Below are 26697 nucleotides of genomic sequence, written 5' to 3'. Positions count from 1 at the left end.
TTTTCAAAATAAATGCTGTGAAATTAATCACAAGCTCTAAAACCTTTTGGAAAGCTTCTCTGAATTAGCTGGGTTAGCAGCTCTGAGGGATTTTTGCTAAAACCACATAAGGATCCTGAGTCAAGTCAGCAGAGGAAGGACCTGCAATGGGCCCAGGTGCTATCGCTGCTCTTCCAACTTCTTTGCCACTGACCCTCTCTTTGCTGGAGGCTCCTGTAACGATAGAGCTGACACAGAAAAATAACATTCACGCACCCATGATACCCCTTCAAAGGCTGCACCTTCACAGTCCATTCTGGAAACCAAGCCAGGAAGGTGCAGACACACACATCCCATACCCTCACCCTCACCAGAAGGGAGGCTGTGCCATTCTATCGGGGCCCCAGCTCATCCAGCTACTGCAGCGAGTTTCACCAGAGCATGATTACGAGCAGCCCTTAGGGAAAAGCTGGTTGAATTTCTCAAAGCAGAGACGCTGGTTCTGAAGAACGAATGCATGATTAATGGGGTTGCAGCACTGGCACAATTATGGTCGCCTTTAAAAGTTTTCCATCAAAGTTCTTAGAACCTGAAATATTGTAGCAGATTAAAAAAAATGAAAGGGTATAAAAGTTGTGCTCATATAAAAGGCAGCTCTAAAGCAACTAAGCTAAAATTTGCAAGTAAGTTGTGCTTACTTCAGCTGATTTGCACATTCAAGTTAAACTTTAAGCAATTACCAAAACATTTTCAGACACGTTATGACCAAATATGAACTTGCTGAATACTCACACTAAGATAAACCACAGATAAACAGTCATAGAATCATAGAATAGTTAGGGTTGGAAAGGACCTTAACATCATCCAGTTCCAACCCCCTCTGCCATGGGCACGGACACCTCACACTAAACCATGTTATCCAAGGCTCTGTTCAACCTGGCCTTGAACACTGCCAGGGATGGAGCATTCACAACCTCCCTGGGCAACCCATTCCAGTACCTCACCACCTTAACGGTAAAGAACTTCCTTCCTATATCCAATCTAAACTTCCCCTGTTTAAGTTTTAAACCATTGCCCCTTGTCCTATCACTACAGTCCCTAATGAAGAGTCTCCCCAGCACCCTTATAGCCCCCATTCAGATACTGGCAGGCTGCTCTGAGGTCTCCACACAGCCTTCTCTTCTCCAGGCTGAACAGCCCCAACTTTCTCAGCCTGTCTTCATACAGGAGGTGCTTCAGTCCCCTGATCATCCTCATGGCCTCCTCTGGACTTGTTCCAATAGTTCCATGTCATTTTTATGCTGAAGACACCAGAACTGCACACAATGCTCCAAGTGACCCCTTATATCTTACATCTACGCTAGTGTACATCTACAGTACTGAAAAATAAGAACTCTTGGTGAGGGCTGACCATATCCCATGCAATGAGGAGATGCTTGACCACACCACAGTCCCTTTATCATGTACCACCAACTCTTTGCTTTTCTTTGCAGGTACCATTAATTCAGCTGCAGATAAAAGCATATTTAGGAATATTTAGGATAATCCTTTTAGATGAACAACTCTTCTACACAAATAACTATTCTTTATAAACAATTTACACATGGGCATGAAGGGCCCAAAAGTACACCCACTAATTCACTAATGCCATAGTGATGCTTCAACAAAACCACTTCAACTCATAAAAATAATATTCTGGCAACCACAGTCCCAAATAACTACTTTCACTTTAACCTTGTGATTTGTTTAATCCATCTGAATCACTAACTCTACCTAAGTTACTGCAGAGAGCATAGCTGAAAGATGAACTTCTGAAAGTCACTGTATTGCCAAAGAAAACTGAACAGAACTTCTTAGGTTTTCTCTTATCTAGCTTATGTAAGTAAAAAATCCTATCAATTGTCTATCAATTGTCTACCAACTCTGGTAGTTTGAATTATCTATCAATCAAACATGACAGCGTGTCAGAAACATCAGCATCTCAAATCCATGGTAACTTCATCACCTGAACCGCTACAAATGATTCTTTAAATACAAACCTGCGCTGCTCAAATACAACCTTCATATTAACAGAGTTACTTGTAATTATGAACTTCAGGACTGTGCGTTGAATTCACAGAACCATCAGCAATGAGAACTGTATTTGGAGGAGGATGGACAGGCAACTGGCATATTTAATTCAGTGTATCAGTATAGCAACAGTGTACTGCATCTGAAATGGAGACTCCAAGGCTAATGTGATCCCTGCTGCTTACTGGCAGTGCATGAGGTTATGTGTGTGTTTCACACTCATACTGGACTCCTGTCCAGCTGAACTTGCACCAGGTGCACACAAAAATTAACTGGCTTGTGTTTAAAGGTGGTTTAAGCATGGGCTTATTTTCCCTGGCAGGTCACAGAAAAGGCTCCACCTTCCCTGAGGCTGGCACTTGCTTACTTTGCAATAAGGCAGAGTTAAAAATTAAGTTGCTAAAGTAAACCTCAAACATCCTTGTTCACCCTTTCACTCCGTCCCCTTGCAGCTGTGTGTGCAGGACTTGAGTGTCAGCAAAAACTCCTGTGGGTCTTCTGCCACAAGAAATACCTGGCCAAGTTCTACAAGTGCAGATATTGCTAAGATTCAGACCTTTTGGTCAAAGCATGACGGTTTCCTCTGCCCCACAACTACCCCAGGTTACCCTAGGGACAAGCATAACTGTGTAGGGGATTATGGATCTTTACAAATAAGCCTCAGGGAAAGCATGTGAGAGAACCCCAGCCAGGATAATATAGAAACTTTCAGGCTGTGGGCACTGCAAACTGAATACATGATGGACTGGTGGAGCCTATAGGAGTGAGCAGTTGCCTCTATAAAACCAAGAGAGCAGCAGACTTGAAGGAGCCACATTATTACCTTCCACTCTCCCTGGAGACCAAAGGAGCACAATTCCGTCTCCCAGTCTCCGCATTTTTCTCCTGCAAAAAGCCTAAACGCTAAAGTTTATGAGGCCTGAGTTTCAAAAGGAAAGCACACTTCACCTTAAACTCTATGCTCAACTGTCACTGGTATTTTATCAAATGTAAATCGACAGCGTTTGAGGGCTTTGCTCTGCATTTCAAAACGCAAACCACATAGAACGGCTTAACCAAATGAGTGATAAGCATGAAATACTACAAACCATTAAAAAAGGAAAAAGCATAATCCTGGCCTGCCCCACATTGTCTCCTCATAGAAATATTACTTCTGAGATTGAAGAAGGGCTTGTTTATTTAACAGTTTGACCAATCTCCAACAATAGAGCATTCAATGGAAAATTTTAACGTGGGACCTACAAACAGAGCCGCTATCTTATACGGATTGTAAATAGAGACTTGGGGTTATTTTACTTTAATATAAACAATAAAAGCTTAGCCAAAAGGAACAGAAAAATAACTGATGTAGGCAAATACTTAGATCATAAATACTGACAATCAAAGTTCCCAGGTGTTAACCTTAGAGTCTCTCTTAGAGCCCTATTCTGATGGTTTAGCTAACAAGATACTGTAAGAATAAAATTAAGCAACTAAACACACGTATATCGCATACAGTAAATACGATGCTACATACATGCCTAACGTGAATGACAAGTTCTTTGTTAATTTTAGGGATCAACTCCTTTCTGGTTGAGAAGTAAAAGGAGATATTCCACTTTACTGCTATGGGGAGGAAAGAAAACATAATAAATTAATTCTTCATTAAGGTTTTAAAAGGCAAATTATTTAAGGACTATTTGTATTCAAGCTAAGCAGGCAGAATCATGATATTACATGCTTTTTATTTAAATGGAAAGAATTTACATTTCCCTACCTACCATCTCATTAAAGCCAGATGATACAGCAGCACTTTCCTTACATGTTTGGGTTTTCTTTCTTATAATTAAAATGGTCTTTTTGAATGCTTAAAATAATTCTGAGGTTTATAGTAAAGTATTTTCTAAAGCGCACACTGGCTCTTATTCAGGTCTAGTGTTGCTTACTGTCTAAACTCTCCAGAGGCCAAGTGAATGTTACAGGCTTTTGCTAAATAGCATTGTTTTTCAAAGCTGGGAAGGGATATGACTCCCGACAAACACAGCTGTGATGAATCCCTCTAAAGAAAATAAGATGTTACTAACATATTATTTTTGCCAGTTTAGCTTATCTTGCTCTGGATTTATTACTAATAACATGCACAGTTTTGCAGAAACGCTACTCCTATGGTACAATTTTCTTGCACCAAGCAGCTCCCCCAGTTCAATGCAGCCACTATTTGTCTCCCATTACGTACCTACACTGAAGGCTGAACTGCTCTCAGACCACAGTAATGCCCTTTCAGTTGGCCCTTTCCAAAAAAATACCCCTGAAAGCCCTTTTCACCGTTATGAGCAGGGTATGCAGAACAGTCCTTATGGCAGGATCAGGCCCCCTGCTTTTGCAATGGCCCTTTGCACCAATACGAGCGTGCAGCTGAAGCTTAAAGGATTATGTGTATGTATGTGCAGGGGAAGTCACATGTATACACAGAGCCCAGTGCCACCACCCCGGGCAGTGCAGCGGCGTCAGCGGTCTTTTCCTAAGCTCTCCCGTTGTTTACTCCTTCAAGAGACATGAGATATTGGAGTTTCTGCTGAGCTCACTTTGAAAAGGGTCTCACTTGATGGGCAAAATGTTTCTGCCAGCCCTGAAGGAACAAGAAGGCACTGCCTCCCAGGTGAGATTTTAAGAAGTTCACCTTTTGGACTGCTTTCTATTTTTAAGAGCCTAAAACCAATTTGCATTAATGCATATAAACCTTGGGTCAGTGAAAATGAATAGCGCCATTGTTAGAAACCGATGTTCAGGTTTTAGATAACAGTTCTTTAGGGACAATGTCCTTGTTCAAGTTTGTCTTGCTCCTACTTTTATCTAGTTGTCTGAAAGAAAGCTGCATTAGGCTTTTTCTTATTTGTAGCAATTTTCATGTTGTTGCACATTGGCTGGATTTCTCATTTAGTGCTTCTTTATGTACCAAGCATGTGCTTTTAAGTTTGTTATTAATTGCTCTGAATATGAGATTTCAATCTTTCTGTATATTAAATCTAGGAGTAAAACAGTATAGCACAAGTAGTGCAAGGAAATTGATCAAAAGTTAATCTAAATAGTCTTCAGTAAAGCAAAAAAGTCCTCAAAGTGAGATATTTATGAATCTTCTATTCCTAGAGTAGTAAAACAGCAAACCGTACTGTGAAATATTACTGCAGAGCTGCTACCAGACACAGCAGTAAGTAATTAACTAATTAATCACAATTAAACTTCATTTTCATTTATATTCTAAAGAAGGTAAGCCAAAGGCAAACTTCGAAGCAGCAAAACATTTCCTAACTGCTTTCAGGAGAAGCTTTGACTAAGCAGAATGACTGCTGTCCTTTTAAGCCTCCATAAGCATTTTTAACTATGCTAATCACCATGATATTTGCAAATCTGTTTTCTACTGTACTTAGCAGAAGCCCTACTTTCCTTTAGGGCTTTGTCAGCTGAACTTTATGTCCTTCTTATAGAAAAGCTAAAGCAGCACAAAAAAGGCAGCAACCTTTTTCTCATGCCAGAGTCACGTCCTTCATGTATTTGATTGGCCCCATCAGTGTCACAGATTCCAACAGAACTTAGATTGATTCTGAAATGATGAAAGAAAGTTAATCAAGTGTTTGCACAAAGTCATTTAGGTGAATGTCTGTGGCTGTGATCTGCACATCAGAATGATCCATGTCAGCCTCTGAATGTAGAGTCTGAACATCAGATAAGAGATTAGCAGAATATTCTGCATATTTTCCACAACAGCTAAAACACGTAGGGCTTATTTAAGTGAAGAGAGGTGAGTAGGCTCCAGTGAGCTCCCTACAAACCACAGTTTACTGTTCATACACACCCTGTGCCTGTGTGGGCTATGTAAAAACAACCGTTTATCAATCATTACTAAGAGACTGGCTCTGTGACAAACTAATTACTCGTCAAACCTACACCCATTAGCACAGGAGGAAGCAGATTATAGATTTAATTTTCTGGTGAATTGACCCAGGCTGGATACCAGGTGCCCACCAAAGCTGCTCTGTCACTGCCCTCCTCAACTGGACAGGGGAGAGAAAACATAATAGAAGAGTCATGGGCCAAAAGCAGCCCTGGGAGAGATCACTCACCAGTTACAGTCATGGGCAAACCAGATTCAACTTGGGGAAACTAGCTTAATTTATTGCTAATCAAATCAGAGCAGGATAAGGAATAAAACTAAATTGCAGGATACCTTCCCCTCACTCCTCCCTTCTTCCCAAGCTCAACTTCACTCCTAATTTCTCCACCTCCTGCCCTCCCAGTGGTCAGAGGGACAGGAATGGGGGTTGTGGTCAGTTCACCACACGTTTTTTCTGCTGCTCCTTCCTCTTCAGGCAAGGACTCCTCACACTCTTTCCCTCCCATTAGAGACAGTTCTCCACAAACTTCTCCAACACAATGTTCCTCTCACATGCTCTCAATTCCTCTCTCCAGCTGCAGTTGCCACGGCGCAGCAACTTTTTCCCCATCTCAATGATGGGCTTGGCCCTGTCCGTGTGTCTTAGAGCTGGCTGGCATTGCCTCTGTTGGACATGGGGGAAGCTTCTGGCAGCTTCCCACTAAAGCCACCCCTGTAGCCCCTTGCCATGCAAACCCAGTGCAGTTTTATGTATCAAGGCTCTGTATAGGTCGTGAAGTAACAAAATCTGCTACAGAAGTAATATAATCAAGGTGTAACTTCACAGATGGTTGTAATGACAGACCTTAGGTCGAAAGAGTCCTGGTTTCGGTTTAGAGAGCCCTGGTTTACAGAGGTCCCTTTGAACATTTCTTCCCCCAAAATTATTTCTGGAGGTTTTTTTTCCCCTTGAAAAGCATTTGCCCAGCCTCATATTGGGCTGGAAGAATAACACTTAAGAATAATTAGGGAAGCATCCCCACTCATACACCTGTGAAAGTAAGGCCAAGGACTAAAGTGTCAAAGCCTCTGGCAGCATCCTAGAACAGAAAGTGCTAAAGGTTATCACTGACTTCAAGTTTCATGGAAGGGTCATTCCATACAGAGGCAATGGGGAGCCTTGTAAGAAATCAAGATTACTGGCAGAAAATATTGATGAATAAGGGGTAAAAAACCCTGTGACTGACAAAGGGGATCAGAGATTGGCACATGACATGCAATAGATGGAAAAATCAGAACCCATTCATGTCAGTAAGATGCTTCTTAACTAATTTCAAGCCCCTGGTAAACTAAAATCCCTACTCCAAATCTTGCAGCCTAATAATAGCCACCCTTATATCAGGAATAGTATTATAGTGGCTCACCTAGAATGCAAAATATTTTACTCAGACATTATAAATGGAATAAGATGCAATCAGCAAATATGCGAGTTCATCCAAGAGGCAGCTAGAAAATATGCCCTTCACCAAGCAATAGAAACTAAAAGCCACAGGAGTTGCAAGAATGAGAGGTTTTAGACTTGCTGACAACTATCAGAAAGATATCTGTTTATCTCCAATGGATGTGACACATTCTGAAGTCATTTCAGCAACTCTGCTGAGGGACGATTTTCTCTTCGAACTCTAAACTCCAAGCAGTTTCATACTCGCAAATGTTATCTGAGAAAGAACTATGTCAATATTTTTGCATTTACTGGAAACCTGGTCCCTGCAGTCTGAGTTTGTTTCGCAAGAGTTTCCTACATGGGCAACGTGATGTCTTGTTGATAAGTCAGAGGGTCAGCTTTCACTGGTGTTTCTAATAGGAAATGGCATTATATTATAGTTTCCAGGAAAACTACCATCTGTGCCTCCTGTCAGTCTTTGCAACTGGCAGCAAAGTATCTGTGGGGAATGTTTTCGTGCTGCCAAATTTCAGCCGTGTTCCCTGTCAGAAGCCCTAAGCGCGGCTGAAGCTAACAAACAGTGGGTTAAGATAAGAGCTGCTATTTCCACCCTGCCAACTCATTTACTGAGTAATTCCAGCAGCGTCGGTGCGCCTTTGACGTTCAGTCCCTGGATAAATTCAGTCTGCACTATCTAGAATAGGGATAATTTGCATTAATTCTGATTGCCAAGAATCTGTCTTCTTTACTAGAGTGATGCTGATTTACAGGGACCAGAAGCAGAATCTTCATTTCACAAAGTTTCCTTACCTGGAACCCCAGCAACTCCAAAATGCTAGAAATGCAGGGATGTAGCCACTTGCTATCTCGTAACAGATCTAAATAGAGAAACTAGCTAAAAAAAAATACCATAAAACTATCTTATAATATTTTCTCAAACATTAAAAAAGCTTTAGCAGAAAATTCTGATTTAATCTCTATGATGGCAGGGGGGTTGGAACTAGATGATCTTGAAGTCCTTTCCAATCCTAACTATTCTATAATTCTATGATTCTATGATCTGATGAACTTTACAAAAAAGAAAGGAACATAAATCAGTTTCATAAACACTTTTTCCCCAAAGCCAGCCTTAACTGACCTGCTGTTCCACAGTTTAAGTGTCTGTAGCTACTGGCAAAGGGGGAAACCTTACAGTTAAATGCTGATGATTACCATATAAGAAAGATCCTTCAATGAAATCACCCACCTTGTGTACTGCATTCCTTAAGTCATGAAAAATGAACTGAATACCTTCATTAAAAAGAGTGTAAATCCATTAAGTCCCAGCTACTCTGAACATCACCACCACAACAGCAAGAATGCTTTCTGAAGGTGCCTGTAATCTTTGATAGATCCACAGAGCTAAAGTATTTCATATGGCAAGAAACTTCCACTTACCTTCGGTTTTAAACTGAATGAAAGTATTTGTTACAGTTGAGGGCCCTGTGTGCTCTCCAAGAAAACAGAACTGTATGTTTTCATTATGTGCTTTGGTTTCTATTGCTCACCAGTTATAACCACAGTGGAAATTCTGCCACAGGTTAAGTTTTTGTAGCAGCTTCCAATCATCTTGATACTGAATCTTATCAGGTTTGTTGTCACTTAGTTTTAAAGTAGGGCAGTTGCATGAAAATCAGCCTCCAAGTGCTCTGAAAACACGGACCAGGAACTACAGTGGTGCTACCTGGCTGTTTGTATTCCACCACTGAAAGGCACCATCTACTCTGCCAATGCTTAAAAGCTGACACTTCTTGTATTCCAAGTAATCACCTTTATAAAATCTGGAACCCAAAGCATCTAATGATGCCTATTCTCTAATATTACATCCATTCTAATTATTCCTGTTATTTACCACACCATAAGTTACTGGAAGCCAGTATGAATACCAGGAAAACTATAGGGGGTTTGGTTTTCATACGACTCAGTTTTTAAGGAAAGCATTACTTAGTGTTAGCTGGGCATCTCAGAAATGTATCTCATTTCCGAAACCAAGGCAGCTAAGGCTTGTAGATGAATAAAGGTAACTGCTGCATAAATTCATGCTGCCTGAAGGAATACCTTATCTTTAGAACTGCACAAAAATAAGGCATTTCACTTTTTGCAGTAATGAAATCTTAACCCACAACACATCTGTGATGTATGAAAAGCCACACTGTTCACTCTATGGTGAACTCCTTCTCACAGCACATAAGTGTTATAAAAGAAAAGGTTTGTCAGGTTTTCCATATGGAAGCTCATTCGGAATTCAGTGATAAAGCTAAGTCAGGAAGAGGTGGAGCAGGAGACCAGTCACACTCATCTGATACTGGGGTACTGCGAGATGTTAGCAAAACATTGATGGGGTTTATTGCATTAACCCATGCAGAGCTCCAGTGCACAAAGTGCACTGAGCAGCTGCAAGGAGGGCACAGCCATTGACAGCCTAACTCCTGCAGAGGCTCCATTACAAAGGAATAAACAGCATAGAAGAGGAGGATTTATCTGGAGTGGCAGATGTGCCTGGCAGATAGCATCTGTGTCTGAACACGGGACTCCTCCCATGCAATGCTTTAGAGCCCTTAATGTTGAACTGTCTCCTCTTCACAGAACTTAAAGTCTCCCCATTCTGCAGGAATTTCATTTGCCTCTTCTACCCTGTAGCACTTAGTTATTACAACCTTAAACACCACTACCACAAAGCCAGTCTCCAACAGATATAACAGGCTCTTAAAAACACCCTTGGGCAGTTTTTATTATGGTTTCCAGAGTAGTTGATCTTTTTTGTCTTTCTTTATTGGTGGGTATTATCTGTTCTCATAAGCTTTAAGCTGCTTAAAAATTGAGGGGGAGTGAGGAAAGAGAAAGAAAGCGAACAGTTATCCATTGCTGATGGCTACACATGTTGTTGTGAGCAATTGTCTATGAACTCTGAAGACATAAATTGATCAGTTCTAACCTAATATATAGAAGATGTGCATCTTGGGAAACAGTGGCCATATCCTAAAATCAAGTTTTCCTCTTTCTTCCAAACCAAAGGAGTATCTGAACTCACTTGTTGATGCTTACCAGCCACCAATTTGCAGAGACTTGCTTCTGACCATGGCCTTATACAGATTCCCAAAGAGATGAACAATGTAAATAGAAACAAAATGTGCAACTGACATTGTTAATAGTTTTCTATTATCTGGAATTAAATAATAATAATAATAATAATAATAATAATAATAATAATAATAATAATAATAATAATAATAATAATAATAATAATGTAAACAAAAGGTTAACACAGAAGAAAGAAGGCCAGGGGCAGTAAGCAGTTTATCACAGCACAAGCGGATCTGGATGACCAGGTAGCTGCTATGCAGGTGATTTACTACAAAGACGGTGCTTACAGAATGGAAGGAACAAACAAGTGACAGTAGTTGCCAACATCTGTGGAACAATAAAAAGGTCACCTGGCAAGTGAGAGAGAGGGCTACAGGAAGGAGACATATATGAAATATAGGAAAGACATAGTCAGAACTTCTGGGAAAGCAGAGTGAGCAACCTCAAAGGATGACCAAAGCAAAACACAATGACCAGAAGCATGAGTATCTCTGTACTCATTCAACCTGCAACAGAAATACACCCTTACAGTTCTTGGGAATTTCATTTTTATTGTTGACTTGACTCCCCTAAGCACAGCCAGAGATTTCCGATGAGAAAGGTAACGAAGAATTAAGAGGTGAAACTGCATCATACTTAGAAATCTTGTGATAAATCTGCTACGATACCGTATATGTGTCATATGAGCAAATGATGGGAGGTGCAGCATTAACTGTAACCGAGTCATCAGGGAGAGATAAAAACAAGGGCAAGGCAGATGTGAAAAACAAGGGTTTTTAAAAAACAGCAAAAGGGGGGAAATGTGCATAACCTTTTATGTCTGGACAGAGTGAACACTTAAGGAATTACACCAGATCAGGGGAAGACACTAAGCTATAAAGCTGGAAATGGGCTCCCAGCACTCAAATTGTGAAGAATTTAACACAAGTAGGCAATAGACAAAGGAGTTCTTTAAAAAATTGTAGTTATTGTTATGCTGCAAGTTACTACTGCAAAGGGAAATTGGAGTTATTTTCAGTGCTACTTTATATGAGGTATTCTTGTTATTTAGTCATGACCTCTTCCACAATATACTGCACTGAATTAACTGCACTGCAAAATAGAACACCTATTGATTACAAACACAGCACCTGCCAAACTGGTCAATGATTGCACCACAAAGACATAAATGATAGGGTTTGAAGGGGCCTGTTTTTCAGCCTAGCACCCAGAATCATGCAGGAGTTTCTTCTCCACTAATGTTAAAAGCATTTTATCTGAGCTGTATCATTGTATTGTAAACAGAAGCAACTCATCAACTGCATAAGGAAAGTATATTCTGGAACCTACTTGCCTGCACTGCTGTGTTTTTTTCCCCTCACATTTAACCTGGACAATCTAGTTTTACTTTTCTGCATATCCAGTCAACAAGTTTTCTGTTAATCCCTATGGTATGTATATAAGCTAGTAAGCCTGAAAATATGTCATGCTACCCAGACTGAGAGGTAACAACAGTGTGACACTTCATTCTCTCACACTTGAGAGTTCAGTGTGTTCCCCTTGAGGTACAACTAACTGCAGGTATGCCGTTTTCCAGAAATACCAATCACACTAAAAATATTAATAAATAATCCGTAAGTAATATTTAGCATAACACTTTCAATAAGCACTTTTCAAACGCTCATGAGTAGCTAACAATGGTTTATTCACATATGCAACACTTCTGGCCAAGCTTTTCAGTTTCCTCAGTCTTGATCTGAAGCAAACCTGTGCCATGCAGCAAAGCTCTGCACAGTGCTCAGCCATCCCCTATGGTATTTCTGTCTCTGTAGAATTAACAGATCCTGTGAGAACTCCAGAAGACCTGATGAAAGTAGAGTCTTAAGCCTGTCTAGAGACTTACCTCACTGGCAACAGCCATGTATGGTTTATAAAGGTATTACAGCTTGTGAAAACACATATTTAGAGGCCCGGTAATCTAGATAAGAGCTATATCGCATACAGACGATAACAGACCAAGTAGACAAATCATTGTCTAAACAAAAAAAATCTGCAGAACAAGACATACTGCTACAGCTGGATAAAGGTTTGGGGCTTTTAAGTCAAATAAAATAATCAGAGCGTGGAATGGTCATGCTTGAAACTGTTAACCAACCTGCTCTGCAACTTGGTGCTGCAGTATGAATGAAAATGTCTGAGGAAACAGACTGTATCTAGGAACTCTGTAATATAAGGCAGCAGCACTTCATTAATTTTTCTAATTAAAAGTTCATTTTATGTATTTTGTTCTAAAACAATCTCTGCAACCAAGTGCTCTTAACTTTTTGTGCAGTGTTCTAAGAAATTTTTCTTAAGTACCTTGTGCAAATTTGTATCTATATAAAACCACCTTCAGTTTCTACAGCATGTAAAGAAATGGGTGCTTGGAGTACCTGAATTCTAGAAGTACTTCTACACTAATACCTTTCCAACCTTGTTGTTTCCCCAGTGAACCTGGGATGATTCAAGTCCTCCTAAAGTTTCAAGGCAGTAAAGGCTTGATGCCAGTTTGTAACAGCTATCCATAGTACATACACAATTCTATCTGCGAACTATGTATCAAAAAGGAGTATAGGAACTTCCTACCATGTGGGAGTTGCATTGAGTTTTACAATATTCATAATGAATTATTAAATACAAACCACGAAGTATAGACCTTGCCTAAAAAAAACTCCAACTGCAATCAGAGTAACTTAACACAAACTGAATAACCACTTTTAGTGTTTCTCTGGCATCTGTCCCATAAACACCTGCTTTTTAATTAAGAGAGTTTTCATGGGTGTCTATTTGCTATAGAATAAAGCCTCAGAATCTTTAAATATAAGACTAATTATTTTGAAAAAGGCAGCTCTCAGCTTTGGTTGACAATGTCAGTTAAAAACACTTTGAAGATGGTAACTAGTTCATTAATCTGCAAAGGTTCCATATAAATAAATCAACAACCACAGAATGGAATTCAGCATGGGATAAATTAGATGAATTACCCACCAACAGTTCAAAAACTCTTTTAAGAAATGATTCATTTTAGAGATGTAGAGAGTCTACACAGAATAAATGCATCCATTAATTGAGAGTGACATGCAAATACTGTTGAGAACAATCATCTTTTCAACTTTTCAAAAAGGAGGCAGAATGGAATCCATAACCCCATCACAAAACGCAGCTCACACTGTAAAGCCTTTTCAGAATGCCAGAGAACCTCCAAACTGAAAGTAAATGCTCAGAAACCTTTTCTACTAGCTTCTGTTACAAGCAAGCTCACCTTTGCAAGCAGCACCAGCACCTGTCCACTGATTTTTAAATACTGATTGTTTAGGATATATGGCCTATAAAAATGAAACCTCAGAGCTATATATTCTCATCCCAGGTTAAATAAAACCCACGCTCTTGACTGGGCTGCTGATTGCACTTGAAGGGAATGGAGCAGCCCCTCCAACGTCCCCAGAGAACCCCAGCGCAGATGACAATACCATAGCAAACCTGTGGGCTCCGGCAGCCCGTGTATTTTAAGTAGTAAATCTGAAACCCAGAGACTAAACTGAGCCGGATCCAGCAGCTCACTCCCCTCTCAGCACAGCCTCTCACTTCTTCAAACTGGCTGTAAACAGGGAAAGGGAGGGGCCTGCCGCCTGCCAAGCCAAGCAGAAACTTGTGAGTAAGTTATAGAGCAAAAACAAGTGCAGCGCAGGCAGGCGCGCAGAGCCGCACGCTGCCCAGGCGCTGGTGGGAGGCGATCACCATGTTCTCTGAGCGAAACACGACAGGGCTGTGCAGGCAGCTTCCTTCCTCGGAAACGCTGCTTATCAAAGGCGTGCGGATCCGGTAACGCGGAGGAATGTGAAACGTGAATTAAAGGTAAGAGGCTTTACAGCAGCGCTGCCGAGGTTGGGGCCGTGGGAAAGGCAGGCTGGAGAGCGAGCGGCAGCTGCCAGGACGCTCTTGCCTTCTACGCTTGGAGTTCTGACTTCAATTTTCAGCGTGACATAAGTATAAAATCAGGCAAGACCTGGGGAAGCATTAGGGAAGGCCGAGTCAGGCCACAGTAAACAAGAGGACTGCAGCAGTCACTTATGCAACAGAGTCAACCTGGGACTGCAAATGTACTTTTGACTGGAGAAAGGGTTTAGTATTGATTGATCGGGTAAAACAACTGCGCTCGAAGCATCGGAAGGACTTACCCAGCCGTGGTCTATGGAGACACAACTGCCTTTAAAATGACAAGAGACACAGCTGGGTAAGAAATGCTGAGTTGGGCCCGGGCAGCAAACAGGTTCAGTGCCTTCAGAGGTAAGTGACCATTTAAAATGGGTGATTTCTGCATTAGTGGCCAGAATACCACATCTGGTAAATTAGAAATCATCAACAAAATTTCCTCAGAAAATATTTTTACTTTGGAATTTATTCCCAGTCATTTTGGAGGTAAGTTTTGTAATTTTGGAGTTGAAGTTTTGCAATTTGGCACGGTTACTATTTAACACAATGAATTGCCAACCATATATACCATTAATATAGAATTGTCTTATTTAACTGCAGTTAAAGGACATACAGAAAAATGTGGTAATTACTAGAACACTTGTGAAACCAGACATTCACCTGCTCTATAAAATACAGAGCACAGTAGCAAAGACTGTTGATCTTCTGAGACAATATACAGGCAGGTATTCTGTGGCTGATGTAATTCAGTCTGGAGTAATCAAAGCTACATGCTTAAGGATAAACCTACATAATGGAATTATGTGATTGTATCCATGCCTTTGCTTAGTCACTCTTGCGCTCACCATAGTGCATATATTTGCAATATCGAGTTCCAGTCTGCTGCTTTGGTTGGATCAAGTCATAACAGTTCAATGAGATGTAACTCTGGTTGCCTTCCACTGTGCCAAACAGCTTTTTTCTTTCTTAAAAACTTGAAACAACAGATGCTTCCTGAAAATAAACTGGGTGGTTCTGAGTGCTCAAGAAGTGTGACGACTGAAAGACAACATAAAGATACTGTACTTTCTACTCATGTCAATACTGTAGCTAAAGAATTGATTTGAGAAAACAAAGTGTTTCCTCTAAGGTGAGAAAGCAAGTTCTAAAAACAATAGAACTGCATCTTGTGCTGCTGCCACTTATCTAAGGAAATCCAACATATGACAGTGGAATAAAAATTTCTTTGCCCAGTTAAACTTACTGTATTTTTAGCCTGATTTCTGGCAGGGGCTATGGTATTTAGAAGAAAAATGCACACAAAACAATTGCAGTGGAAAATAAAAAATGGAAGTTGACATGATTCTGGAATACATTCTGTACTATGGTTGAAGTGTCAGAGGATTAGCACTAGAGAGATGCAACCACGTATCCACATGCTTACAAAACCCATACCATATAATTTAGCCATGTGGTTCATGGAGTATAGCATGTTGTCTAGTAACATTCATTTTAATTGCACAATGTTTATTGTGGATTTGATTAAATCTATCTCTCTCTCTGGAAAGAATGTAGGTACGTGTATTTGTACTTTCCTATACGTGCTGAAAGAGAGACACACGACGCAATGCTGAGTATCTGACAGTATCAGAGTACACGTGACATGGGAAATCACCTGCTGCATAAATTCTATGCTGTCCCAGATACGGGAATGAGAACCATGGTTTTAAGGCTGTGAATGTTTTGAATTGTATTTGAAAGATCATTTCTTATTTCTGCATTTTGGAAAGACTGTTCACGATTGCTTTGAAGTTCACTGATTTCAGTTAAAATGTTATCTCTTTACAAAAGCAAAGATAGCTGGACAACAACTACTGATACCAGCATACTTTTTAAAGAATTCAAGCTATTTTGAGAGGAAATGATAGCTGATTCTTGCCTTTTCGGAAAGTCAGGCTGCCCTGATATTAGATTCCCTAGACTACAGAGGTCCATTGTTTTTTTTTTCCAACTAAATGGTTATAGGTCGGAAGTTTGACTACAAACTGACCTATAAAAAACCCCTTCACCTCATTTCCCAGTTCCCTCTAGTCGTTCTCAGTTTTATCAGTGATACAGTAGACATCCACCCTACTGCCTTGCAAATGCCTCCTAAGAAACTATCTTTTCAACATAAAGCTTATTTAACACCTTAGAGAACTCTATTCTTGATCTTATTGCTAAGATTTGTTCTTCAGCTTATAGCCTTCAATTCTTCAGCAGCCACTCTTCTATATTATTCACTATATAAAAGGTACTGTTTAATAATTCTAAAAAACACTGTAGTTCAGGTATATCTGTGCATACTTTAAAGGTGTAGTTTATTTACTTCTGTTGAGTGTCCTGTATCCACTCATTTGTCATTAATTTCATTTAAATTAGAACTTCAGAACATGTACTAGTCTCATGAAATTCTAAATCACAGGTAACTTTCTTCTAGTCTAACATGATCAAAAGGCATTTCAGTCACTGACCTTAAATTGAACAGTTAAATGAAGTGTATAATACCTTTAGAATGTTTTCTTCATACTACATTGCATTTCACTTACAATATAATATTTCAACAATACTTTTACTATTTCTCTCTCTACAGAAAAGCTGGTAACCAGCAGAGAAGATACAAAAGCTAAAATCACTATGTGGAGCTGTGAAGCCTTGATCAACAGTACCGAGAGCAGTGAGGATCAGCATCTCTGCCATGACTTCCACCTTGTGCTTTCCATCTTTTCCCTACTCTACCTCATTATATGTTTCCCAGTTGGCCTTTGTTACAATGGCTTGCTGGTTCTAGTTAACCTCTACAACAAAGCTACTATGACTATGCCAGATGTCTACTTTGTCAACATTGCCATTGCCGGCCTCATCATAAATGCTCTGGCACCAATGTATCTTCTAGGTCTTGCCAATACAAAATGGGCCATCTGGAATTCTAACAATGAAGTTTATATTACCTTACTTATTTTATTCAACGTCTCATCTTTAGTTACCATGTACTCAACTACATTGCTCAGTCTGGACTACTACATTGAACGTGCTCTACCTAGAACTTACATGTCAAGCGTGTACAACACCAAACACGTCTGTGGATTCATATGGGGTGGTGCCATGCTTACAAGTTTTTCATCTCTCCTGTTCTATGTCTGCAATCATGTATCCACTAAAATAATTGAATGTTCCAAGATGCAGAACAAAGAAGCAGCAGATGCCATTATGGTCTTTATCGGGTATGTTGTACCAGCTATTGCTGTACTGTATGCACTTGTATTAATCTTGCGAATACGCAAAGAGGCAACACCACTGGATCAAGACACTGGACGATTAGATCCATCCGTGCACAGGCTTTTGATTGCCACAGTCTGTACACAGTTTACCTTATGGACACCCTATTATGTTATTCTCTTGGTAAGCACATTTACAAATGCACAAGGAAGAATTGCAGATGAGAATTACAGTCGAATACTACATTTTACCAAGATTTTGTCAAAATTCTTGGCTTTCTCAAGCAGCTTTGTAATGCCTCTGCTCTACAGATACATTAACAAAAACTTTCCCAACAAATTACGACGTCTGCTTAAGAAGATACACTGTGGGAATCAAGGGTGTTCTCATGAGCACACAGTAGTACAGCAGGTCATGACGTAGGTATGGAAAAACCCTCTGCTGCTCTCTTACTGCAGTACTTGCTGTACTAGTACTGGGACTGTGATATCGCCTGTTGGTACTCAGAGCCATTAATGTGAGAGTCCCAAGCAATGGGCTAGACGGAGCTTTCCATTACAGTTCAATAACAGTCTTAATTTTCAAATAGTTAACTGTTTGCTGAAATCTTGTGAGACTCTGGCCTATGTGCTGTAATACCTGTGACATCTAATACTTTCAGTGCACTGAATGGGTTACGAAGCAAAAAAACTCTGTCTTCATTGCTATATTCCTGAGAAATCATTAAGCAGTTTATTGAAGTCTTGACTGAAGACACAGCACCTTGTATCTTGTATAGGAAATGGTATTACCTTACTTTCTGTACAAAGAAGTAATAGTGCTATCCTTGATGAAGTAAATAGCATTTTTCAATGAAGATGATATAGGTGATCTTTACTAAAGATCATGTTATCCAATTATACATGTCAAAATAGTAAATGTGAATTATAAATTAAATTATTTAATTTCTTTATCACTGAATCCCCTCTGAAAGTAGCCTGAGTTACCATGTTCAGAAATTATTTTCTCACACAAACTAACCTAGATTTTAACATTTATGGTAAATTGATTTGTTTTTTTAGGTACAACAAAAATGTGGTTTAGTTTTCCAGTGCTTTGTTTGCATCCTAAGCATTTCAAGAATTCAGAAATATTTATTGACTAATTTTAAGGGGACTGAGAGATGCTTGTTCCACATATTAAAATGAAGGACACAGTGGTTTACAAAGTTAAACTAGTAAAGACTGTCTGGCTAAGTGTTATGGTCCACATATGTTCATGTAACAATTATCTTAATAATAAATATGTTTATGATTAACATTTTGTATTTTCAAGGGATATATTTGCAACAAATAAATTAACATCTCTTTAATCTAGGGTATCACTGGGGGTTTGGAAACCATACCAAATCCCTGAATGCATACAAGGTTTAAAAATGGGAATGGTATCTAGGAATCCCTAGAGCATCAGCTTTTTGCTGACCTCTCAGAAATGGCGTGCCTCCCAGTGTGATTCTTGAATGCACAGTGAAGGTATAGTTTCTGTATTTCACAGGGGGATGAAGAAATCCAATCGAGATTGCCAAATTCTACTGAGTATATGAAATATGTAAGAAACACCAACATGCTGCAGGAAACAAGTTACCCGAGACACCAAACAATAAAACATGGACCCAAGAACTCCCTGTTCCTAAGCTGCTATTGCATTATTAATGACAGAGGGGGACAGAAGTTAAACTTACATTCTCTCACTGGTTTGGGGGCAGCAAGACATCTTTGTCACTCACTCTGCAACCCAGCAGAATCATTTCATTGCTTAATCTGTCACAACACAACTCGAATTCCATGTGACTTTATTCAAAAAATTGTGCCTTTTCAAGCCTCTGGTATAGAAAAAACATGGAGCAAATCCAGAGTTTAATCTTTTCCATTGCTTATAGCACAATCTCATCTGATAAAGGGTCCTCTTAAATTCTATGTGGAAAGCAGGTGAGGAAGAACCTTTTCAGATCTTTTCCCTTTTCATCAATATTACACAAGTAATTACTTCTCATAGCTATCTTTGCTTGTCTACTTCATATACAAGCATGTCTAAGTTGCAGCATCCTGGTGGAAAAGATTTTCCATTTACTCTTCACTTTTAAAATAGCTTTTCATTTATTAATTTGGGGTTTTTTAATCCTTAAAGCCTATAGTATTCATCATTATTTCTGTGGTGTTTTCTCCACTCAAAAACTATCCAGCACATAGTTTTAGCCCATTGATGAAAACCATGTTAAGGAATGAAGCCTTTATCACTGTATCCCATTCACATACTAATTTATTGTGCCTCTATGCTGACATGATCCTGGCTGCTCTGGTTGTTTTTTTTTTCCCTTGAGAGGTTTTCTGTGCATTTCTACACATCTTGAACATTCAAACTCACTTCCACACAGAAGTGCTTAAGAAAGAAATCTTTCCTTACAACTGTCAAGCAGTTAGGTTCCTCTTCTTCCCATCTGAAGAAAATTAGGTTTCCTAATGCACCACATTAAATCTCTCCTGTAAAAATCTGTTAAAGAAATTTTATCCTATTATGCAGGAAAATTCCACGAGGGAAGAACTGGCTTATCTGGTGTGAATAGAGGCTTCCAGAACTGGGACACTGCCAGAACTGTGTGGCTGAACAGGCAGCGTTAAGTGCAATTTTAACTTACACTTGCTCCCTTACTTTCTATTTCCCCCCTCTATTAAGACATCTTCCTGTCTTTCACAGGACTGTTGTATTTATTTCTGTTCCTTTCCCTCCATGTTAAATTCACAGTTTCACATCATTGATCTTTTATCATTTCTCTTTTTCTCTCCTATTTTGCACTTCTCTGCACTATCTGTTTCATTTTCATTTCGCTCCTCCGTTTCCACCCGTACTTGGCCTTGTACACTTGTTACTGCTCACCACTCACATTTACTTCATTAGGCTGACTCTTCTACGATGATCCAAATCATTCAGTGATTTGACATCACAAATGGATTTATGCAGTAAAATGGAAGCTGCTATTTGAGAGGTGGAGAAAGAACTAATTTTTGTATTACTTACCCTTGAAAACTCAGTTTTTATTCTTTTCCTAATCTTTTTTTATTGCAGCAGTTAAGTGCATATATATATGTATAGATACACATATACTAAATGTGATGGCAATCATGTAGACAAACAAATTTCACAGTTTAATAAGCAACTCTGATATCCACTCAACTTTTCTAAGAGTTAATTTATGTATTATTTGCCTCCAAGAAACTGTGCCATGGAGCTGCCTGGCTGCTATTCTCATAAGGAGATTTTGAACTTAATTGTAGCACCCTCGCATGGTATTTCTTGAAAAAGCAGTATCCCAAAAAGTGAGAACTTCACAATATCTATATAAAGAGCAGCAGATGAGCAACTGCAGTAAAATACTTCTGGAAATATGTGTATCATACATACAAAAGAACATTTATGGAAAATCTTTATTATACAAAGTTCTCCATAATGAGGCCTTTCCATTTCAAATGCCTGAAGGTTCCTGATGACTGTAAATAGGGGCTTATCTATTCTGCATTCAAATATGAGTAAAATACTGTATATATGCAAGATAAAAAATCAGCCTACTGATGTATAAGGAATTCGCAAAGATTTTATTAAATTATTTCTTAAAGCACATTATTGGAATGTAAACCTCTGAGCAGGAAGGTGTACTGTATGTTTCTGTATGTATATACTGTATACTAGAAATTAAGCACTAGTTAAGTGCCATTATTAACAGTGTTATTTTCTCACAAAATTAAACTTGATATTTGAGTTGATCTGTGGCTTACAGCCCTCTTGTCGAGCTGCCAATCAAGTCAATTCAATGAGCTAACAAAAATGTTGTGCTCTGCTTCTGCTTGAATTATTAATGTAGCAAGCTCAAGACAGGCCCTCGTTGGCTGAGTAGAGGCCCTACTTTTGAAAGCTTCCATTGGAGAATCCAACTGAGCTGGTCTCTGAAGACGTAATTTCAGTTAATGGAAGAAAGTGATCAGTCACTAGAAAATTTCTGTTTCTATTAAAATGAAGAGATGTGGACTCCAAAATGATGTCAAAATACTCTAGAAATGGAATTTCTGCAAAGCTTCACAAAGGAGCTATTGACTCTAATACATTCTCAATAAAAAGTGTTCAAGTGTATCCAGTCAGTAAGAGGTGTCATTTGTTTTTTTGGCCTTCTTGATAAAAACCTATTGTAGAGAAGGTTAAACCTGTGTTGCTTCACTGAAGTAAAACATGACAAATTGCATGACTTGAATGTCAAATCACACACGTTAACAGATTTTCCAGGATGTAATTTTGACATCATTAAGATCACATTGTCCATCAGCAGGAATTTACCTGGGAATGAAAGGAAAAGGGCACACAACATACCTTTTTTCAGCATAGACTCCTGCAACTAATAAGACAGAGTAACATTGTACCACAGGAATACAAAGCTGGTGATTAATGCACACGCTGGCCATGTCCTTGTCACTTCCTCTCCTTTGTACTGCCACAAAAGAGATCTCGGAAATCAGCTCCCTGCAGGAATTATCTTGGTTCCCAGAACAACATAATATAATACCGCATACCTTTGGCATCTCAAAGAAAAATCAGCTTTAAGAATATAATGTAGCTCATGATACATTTATTGCAGTAACCACTGTGGATAACCAGAAAGATCACTCACCATGGATCAGTTTGTTTACCCCAACATATAAAACTATTTTCTGGCTATGCTTCCAAAATTATTAATTTGTTCCCTTTAAATGTTTCTGTAAAGTGTAGGAAGACAGAAAGTGACATCAAACTCTATTTAAAAACCAACTGTGAAAATGGAATTTGCAATATTATATCATTTAGTCAAACCCTAGTATCTGACAAGGTGTCCTTACTTCCATACAAGGGTTTAAAGAGTACTGAAAGAGTATTTAGAGTATTATAGTACTTACTCTAATTAAGAAACCAGCATCTCTCAACAAACAGAGTAGTGATTTTTCTTTTGCTTCATTCCTAAGAGCTTTAAGGTATAACTGTCATACATAAAAAGGTTATTCCTCATCTGGATTAGTAAACCCCCTTTCATACAACATAGACTTGAAGGACATTAAATGAGAACAGTTAGTTAATTAAGTAGCAAGTCAACACACCTACAGGTTTGCAGAGGGGGAACTTCTCCATAAATGCAAATAAAAACAGTTGTTGAGGTACAACCAGGTCAGTAGGTTTACATTAGTACAAACCAGGCCAGCACAGCCTCAGAATCCGCCCTTTCCTGTCAATACAAAGAGATCTCACTGAACACAACCACATTCTGGAGCAGTCACAGAAAACAGGCATTTAACTGTCATAGAATAGGAACAGGCCCCAAAAGAGGCCCCAAAGCTGCGAAGAAATTACAACACCGCTAGCAGAAAACTCAAGGGAAGTTACACTTTAAAAAAAAAAAAACAAACCTAAGATTCAATTAAATTGTTTTTTTGCTCCTGATACAAACAAAGCCAAAACCCAATTTATCATTGCTCAGTAAAAATGAAAGCAGTACAGGGCTCAGGCTGGAGACCTTCTCATGAGCTTAACTGCAGCAGTGGAGGACTGGCAAGTGCAAACAAACACAGAGTTTGGGCAAGTGCTGTTCTCAGTTCTGCTGTTAGCTGAGCGCTTGGAGAAGCACTGCCTATCACCTCAGCTTCTGCAGCTGTAAAGTGCTCAGTGCACTGATGAATCTGAACCATATGCTCCAAGATTAATTTTTGCAGTTTCCTGGTAAGCAAAATCGTGTCTATTACTTAAATATCTCGTGCAACACGTTTTCCAAGTGAAGGCAATCTGAAGGAACCAAACCAGCTGCAGGGACTGCCACGACAACAGGTCTGAAGTGTGAAATGTTTCCTCTGTTCTATTTCCTTTAGTTTTCTATTATATACCAAAACACTTTGACATATGCTGAATACATTCTTTTCCCATCAGGAGAGAAGAGGATTTATGACCTTGTTTGCCACTCCACTTTCTTCCCACTGAGTCCTTTCCTTACCTTGGAAGTCTATGGGATTTCCTTATATTCCCTCCTTCTACAGAATAAGGACTTTCAATTACATCCACAAGCATGGTCAAAATCATTCAGTCTACAGCAGGGAGAATTACTACAATGTTGCAAATCAAAATAGTAAAATGTTTTTTTAAACACCAGATTTTTACCAAAGTATTTATGAATTAAATATACAAATATATAGGTAAAAAACAAAGAAAACAAACAAACAAAACCAAAACAGTACCAAAAGCTCTTTAAAGCAAACAAAATTCATAACCAGAAAGAGAATCCATTTTCTCATAGTTCAAAAGTACTTGATGATGCATTATATGAAAAGACAGATAAGCAGCAGCATAAATACTCCCAGCTTGGAGGCATGGACAGAGAACTGCCACTGATGAGCTCAGCCTTGGCAGGTCCATCTTGTAGCTGGCTGGCATTGGACATGGGGAAGCTTCTGGCTGCTTCTCATAGAAGCCACCACTGTGACCTCCGCTACCAAACCCTTGCTGTTCAAGCCCAATACAATCACCAATTACAAAATTAGCTGAAAAGCTTAATTTTTAGCAACAATATTTGTGAATTTAAGCTAAATTTTAACTTGAAACAGTTAGAACTTCCACAACTGTTTCTTAGCTCATCTCTAAAACCTCTAAAGGATCATTTTGAAATGAATGCTGAAAGTTGTTGTCAAAGATGTTTTAGAAACTCCATCTGGCGGTGACTAGCAGAATACTCTTGCAGTTCCCCAAAGCAATCAGATCAGTAAAACGAATTAGAGGATTTAAGTTAGTCATTAGGAAAAAGAAATCAGTCCCAGTCTCTGGCGAGACACAGATTTGTACTGGATGGTCCTGCCTGCAGGCACTAAGGGCATTACAGCAAGTATTTCTAAGAAGGAATAAAATTAACCATGACTGCTGCAACAGACTGGCTGCGAGGATGGGGCATGTAACAGTATTCTGTTGCAGAAAACAAATCTCTACAACAGTTAATCTGGTTTTGAACCCAGCAGAAGGACATTTAAGCAGGCCATTAAGCCTGATTATTCACAAGAAAGAAATATTTATTAAAAAAGCATATGTTTCTTGTATTGTTTCATGAAACATCTGGTACTAGTCATTGTGGTTGACAAGATGCTCAAAGATCAAAGAAAGTACCATTCCCATTCAGCTCCAGAGCATTGTAATTCTTTCTAATTAAGTTACGGTTTCACTGGTTCACAATGAAATAGATTTCATGCATAATTAATACAGAAGTTACCAAAATTTTTCAGGTCAGCCTATGTGCAATTCAGTAATCATTCTAGCACCTGCAGTGCTATGCAGAGACCAGCTCTCTTCTAAAACTTGCCATTAGAAAAAGCTTTTGCACACACTTTAACAGAAGTAAAAGTATTATTTAGAAATACAGGCAATTTCTGAGCTCTCATAGCTGAGTTATGTAGATGATCTATGCACATGGAGAAATTTATTTTGTGATGGATAGAAACATTACTGAAGAGTAACAATAATAAAGTACTCTTTATAAAACAACCTACATTACAAACAATGGCCAAATAAGCCAATATAAAATCACTAATAATGAATAATGGGTAAGCAATCCTGAGATTTAAAGGCAGCAATTGAACAGCACAGAGCATGGCTGTTTTAGAATAAAAGGAAGAAATGTTATTCACAACCAGCCTCTTGAGGCATGGGTAATTATTAATACCAGTGCTTATGTATACACATCTCCAACTTGAGCCTTTTTAACCCTTTCCAAGCACAGAGCTCCAAGCAGTGGCAGTAAGACTGTCAGATTTTACAGATACACACAGCTCCATGTACCCTATAAATCAGTGTCAGCGACTGAATTACATTTTAAAAACCCCACACTCAAAAAGCCCTCCCCAACCCAAATATGCAGGGAATATAATAAAAAATCTTGCATGTCTTTGTACTCTAAAATTCATCCATAACCGAAATTCATAGAATCATAGAATAGTTAGGATTGGAAAGGACCTCAAGATCATCTAGTTCCAACCCCCCTGCCATGGGCAGGGACACCTCACACTAAACCATATCACCCAAGGCTTCATCCAACCTGGCCTTGAACACTGCCAGGGATGGAGCATTCACAACCTCCCTGTGCAACCCATTCCAGTGCCTAACCACCTTCACAGTAAAGAATTTCTTCCTTATATCCAGTCTAAACCTCTGCTGTTTAAGTTTCAACCCATTACCCCTTGTCCTATCACTACAGTCCCTAATGAAGAGTCCCTCTCCAGCATCCTCATAGGCCCCCTTCAGATACTGGAAGGCTGCTATGAGGTCTCCACGCAGCCTTCTCTTCTCCAGGCTGAACAGCTCCAACTTTCTCAGCCTGTCTTCATATGAGAGGTGCTCCAGTCCCTGATCATCCTCGTGGCCTCCTCTGGACTTGTTCCAACAGTTCCATGTCCTTTTTATGTTGAGGACACCAGAACTGCACACAATACTCCAAGTGAGGTCTCATGAGAGCAGAGTAAAGGGGCAGGATCACCTCCTTTGACCTGCTGGACACGTTCCTTTTTATGCAGCCCAGGATACAGTTGGCTTTCTAGGCTGCGAGTGCACACTGCTGGCTCATGTTCATTTTCTCTTTGACCAACACCCCCAAGTCCTTCTCCGCAGGACTACCATGAATTTCCTTTTTGCCCAACCTGTAGCTCTGCCTGGGATTGCTCCCACCCAGGTGTAGGACCTTGCACTTGTCATGGTTAAACTTCATGAGGTTGGCACCAGCCCACCTCACAAGTGTGTCAAGGTGCCTCCTTCACCTTTCTTCAAGCTAGCAATTCTTGGTTCTCCATACAACTTCCTTCCTGGTTTAGAGGGTTTTTGGTTGCTAGGGGGTTTTTCCCCTTTTTTTATGTCAAGGCCTTTCACAAGAACTATTTCACAGAGTGACTGGTGACTGTGTGTCAATGTAACAAAAGCCTTAGAATAGATGCTCTTCTCAAGAAATAATTCTTTTTCCAGGAATCCT

At 39.4% G+C, this 26697-nt stretch overlaps 1 protein-coding gene across 3 annotated transcripts in view; it reads left to right on the top strand.

The window, feature by feature from the left end:
• The window catches only part of GPR146 (G protein-coupled receptor 146), a 29614-nt gene extending 7791 nt beyond the window's left edge, over positions 1–21823 (top strand). Inside the window, exons 1-2 of one of the 3 annotated variants that reach the window (XM_031045614.2) lie at positions 14165–14339; positions 17029–21823. In XM_031045614.2, the coding sequence (XP_030901474.1) occupies positions 17073–18077 (1005 nt within the window). In that variant the 5' untranslated portion in view covers positions 14165–14339; positions 17029–17072 and the 3' untranslated portion in view covers positions 18078–21823. The other 2 variants (XM_031045613.2, XM_034065555.1) reach the window with 2 other exon arrangements.
• Positions 21824–26697: the final 4874 nt, after the last annotated feature.

The sequence above is a fragment of the Melopsittacus undulatus genome, chromosome 8 (genome assembly GCF_012275295.1).
Source record: "Melopsittacus undulatus isolate bMelUnd1 chromosome 8, bMelUnd1.mat.Z, whole genome shotgun sequence".
Classification (NCBI taxonomy): Eukaryota; Metazoa; Chordata; class Aves; order Psittaciformes; family Psittaculidae; genus Melopsittacus; species Melopsittacus undulatus.
This window is presented reverse-complemented; position numbering and strand designations above follow the sequence as displayed.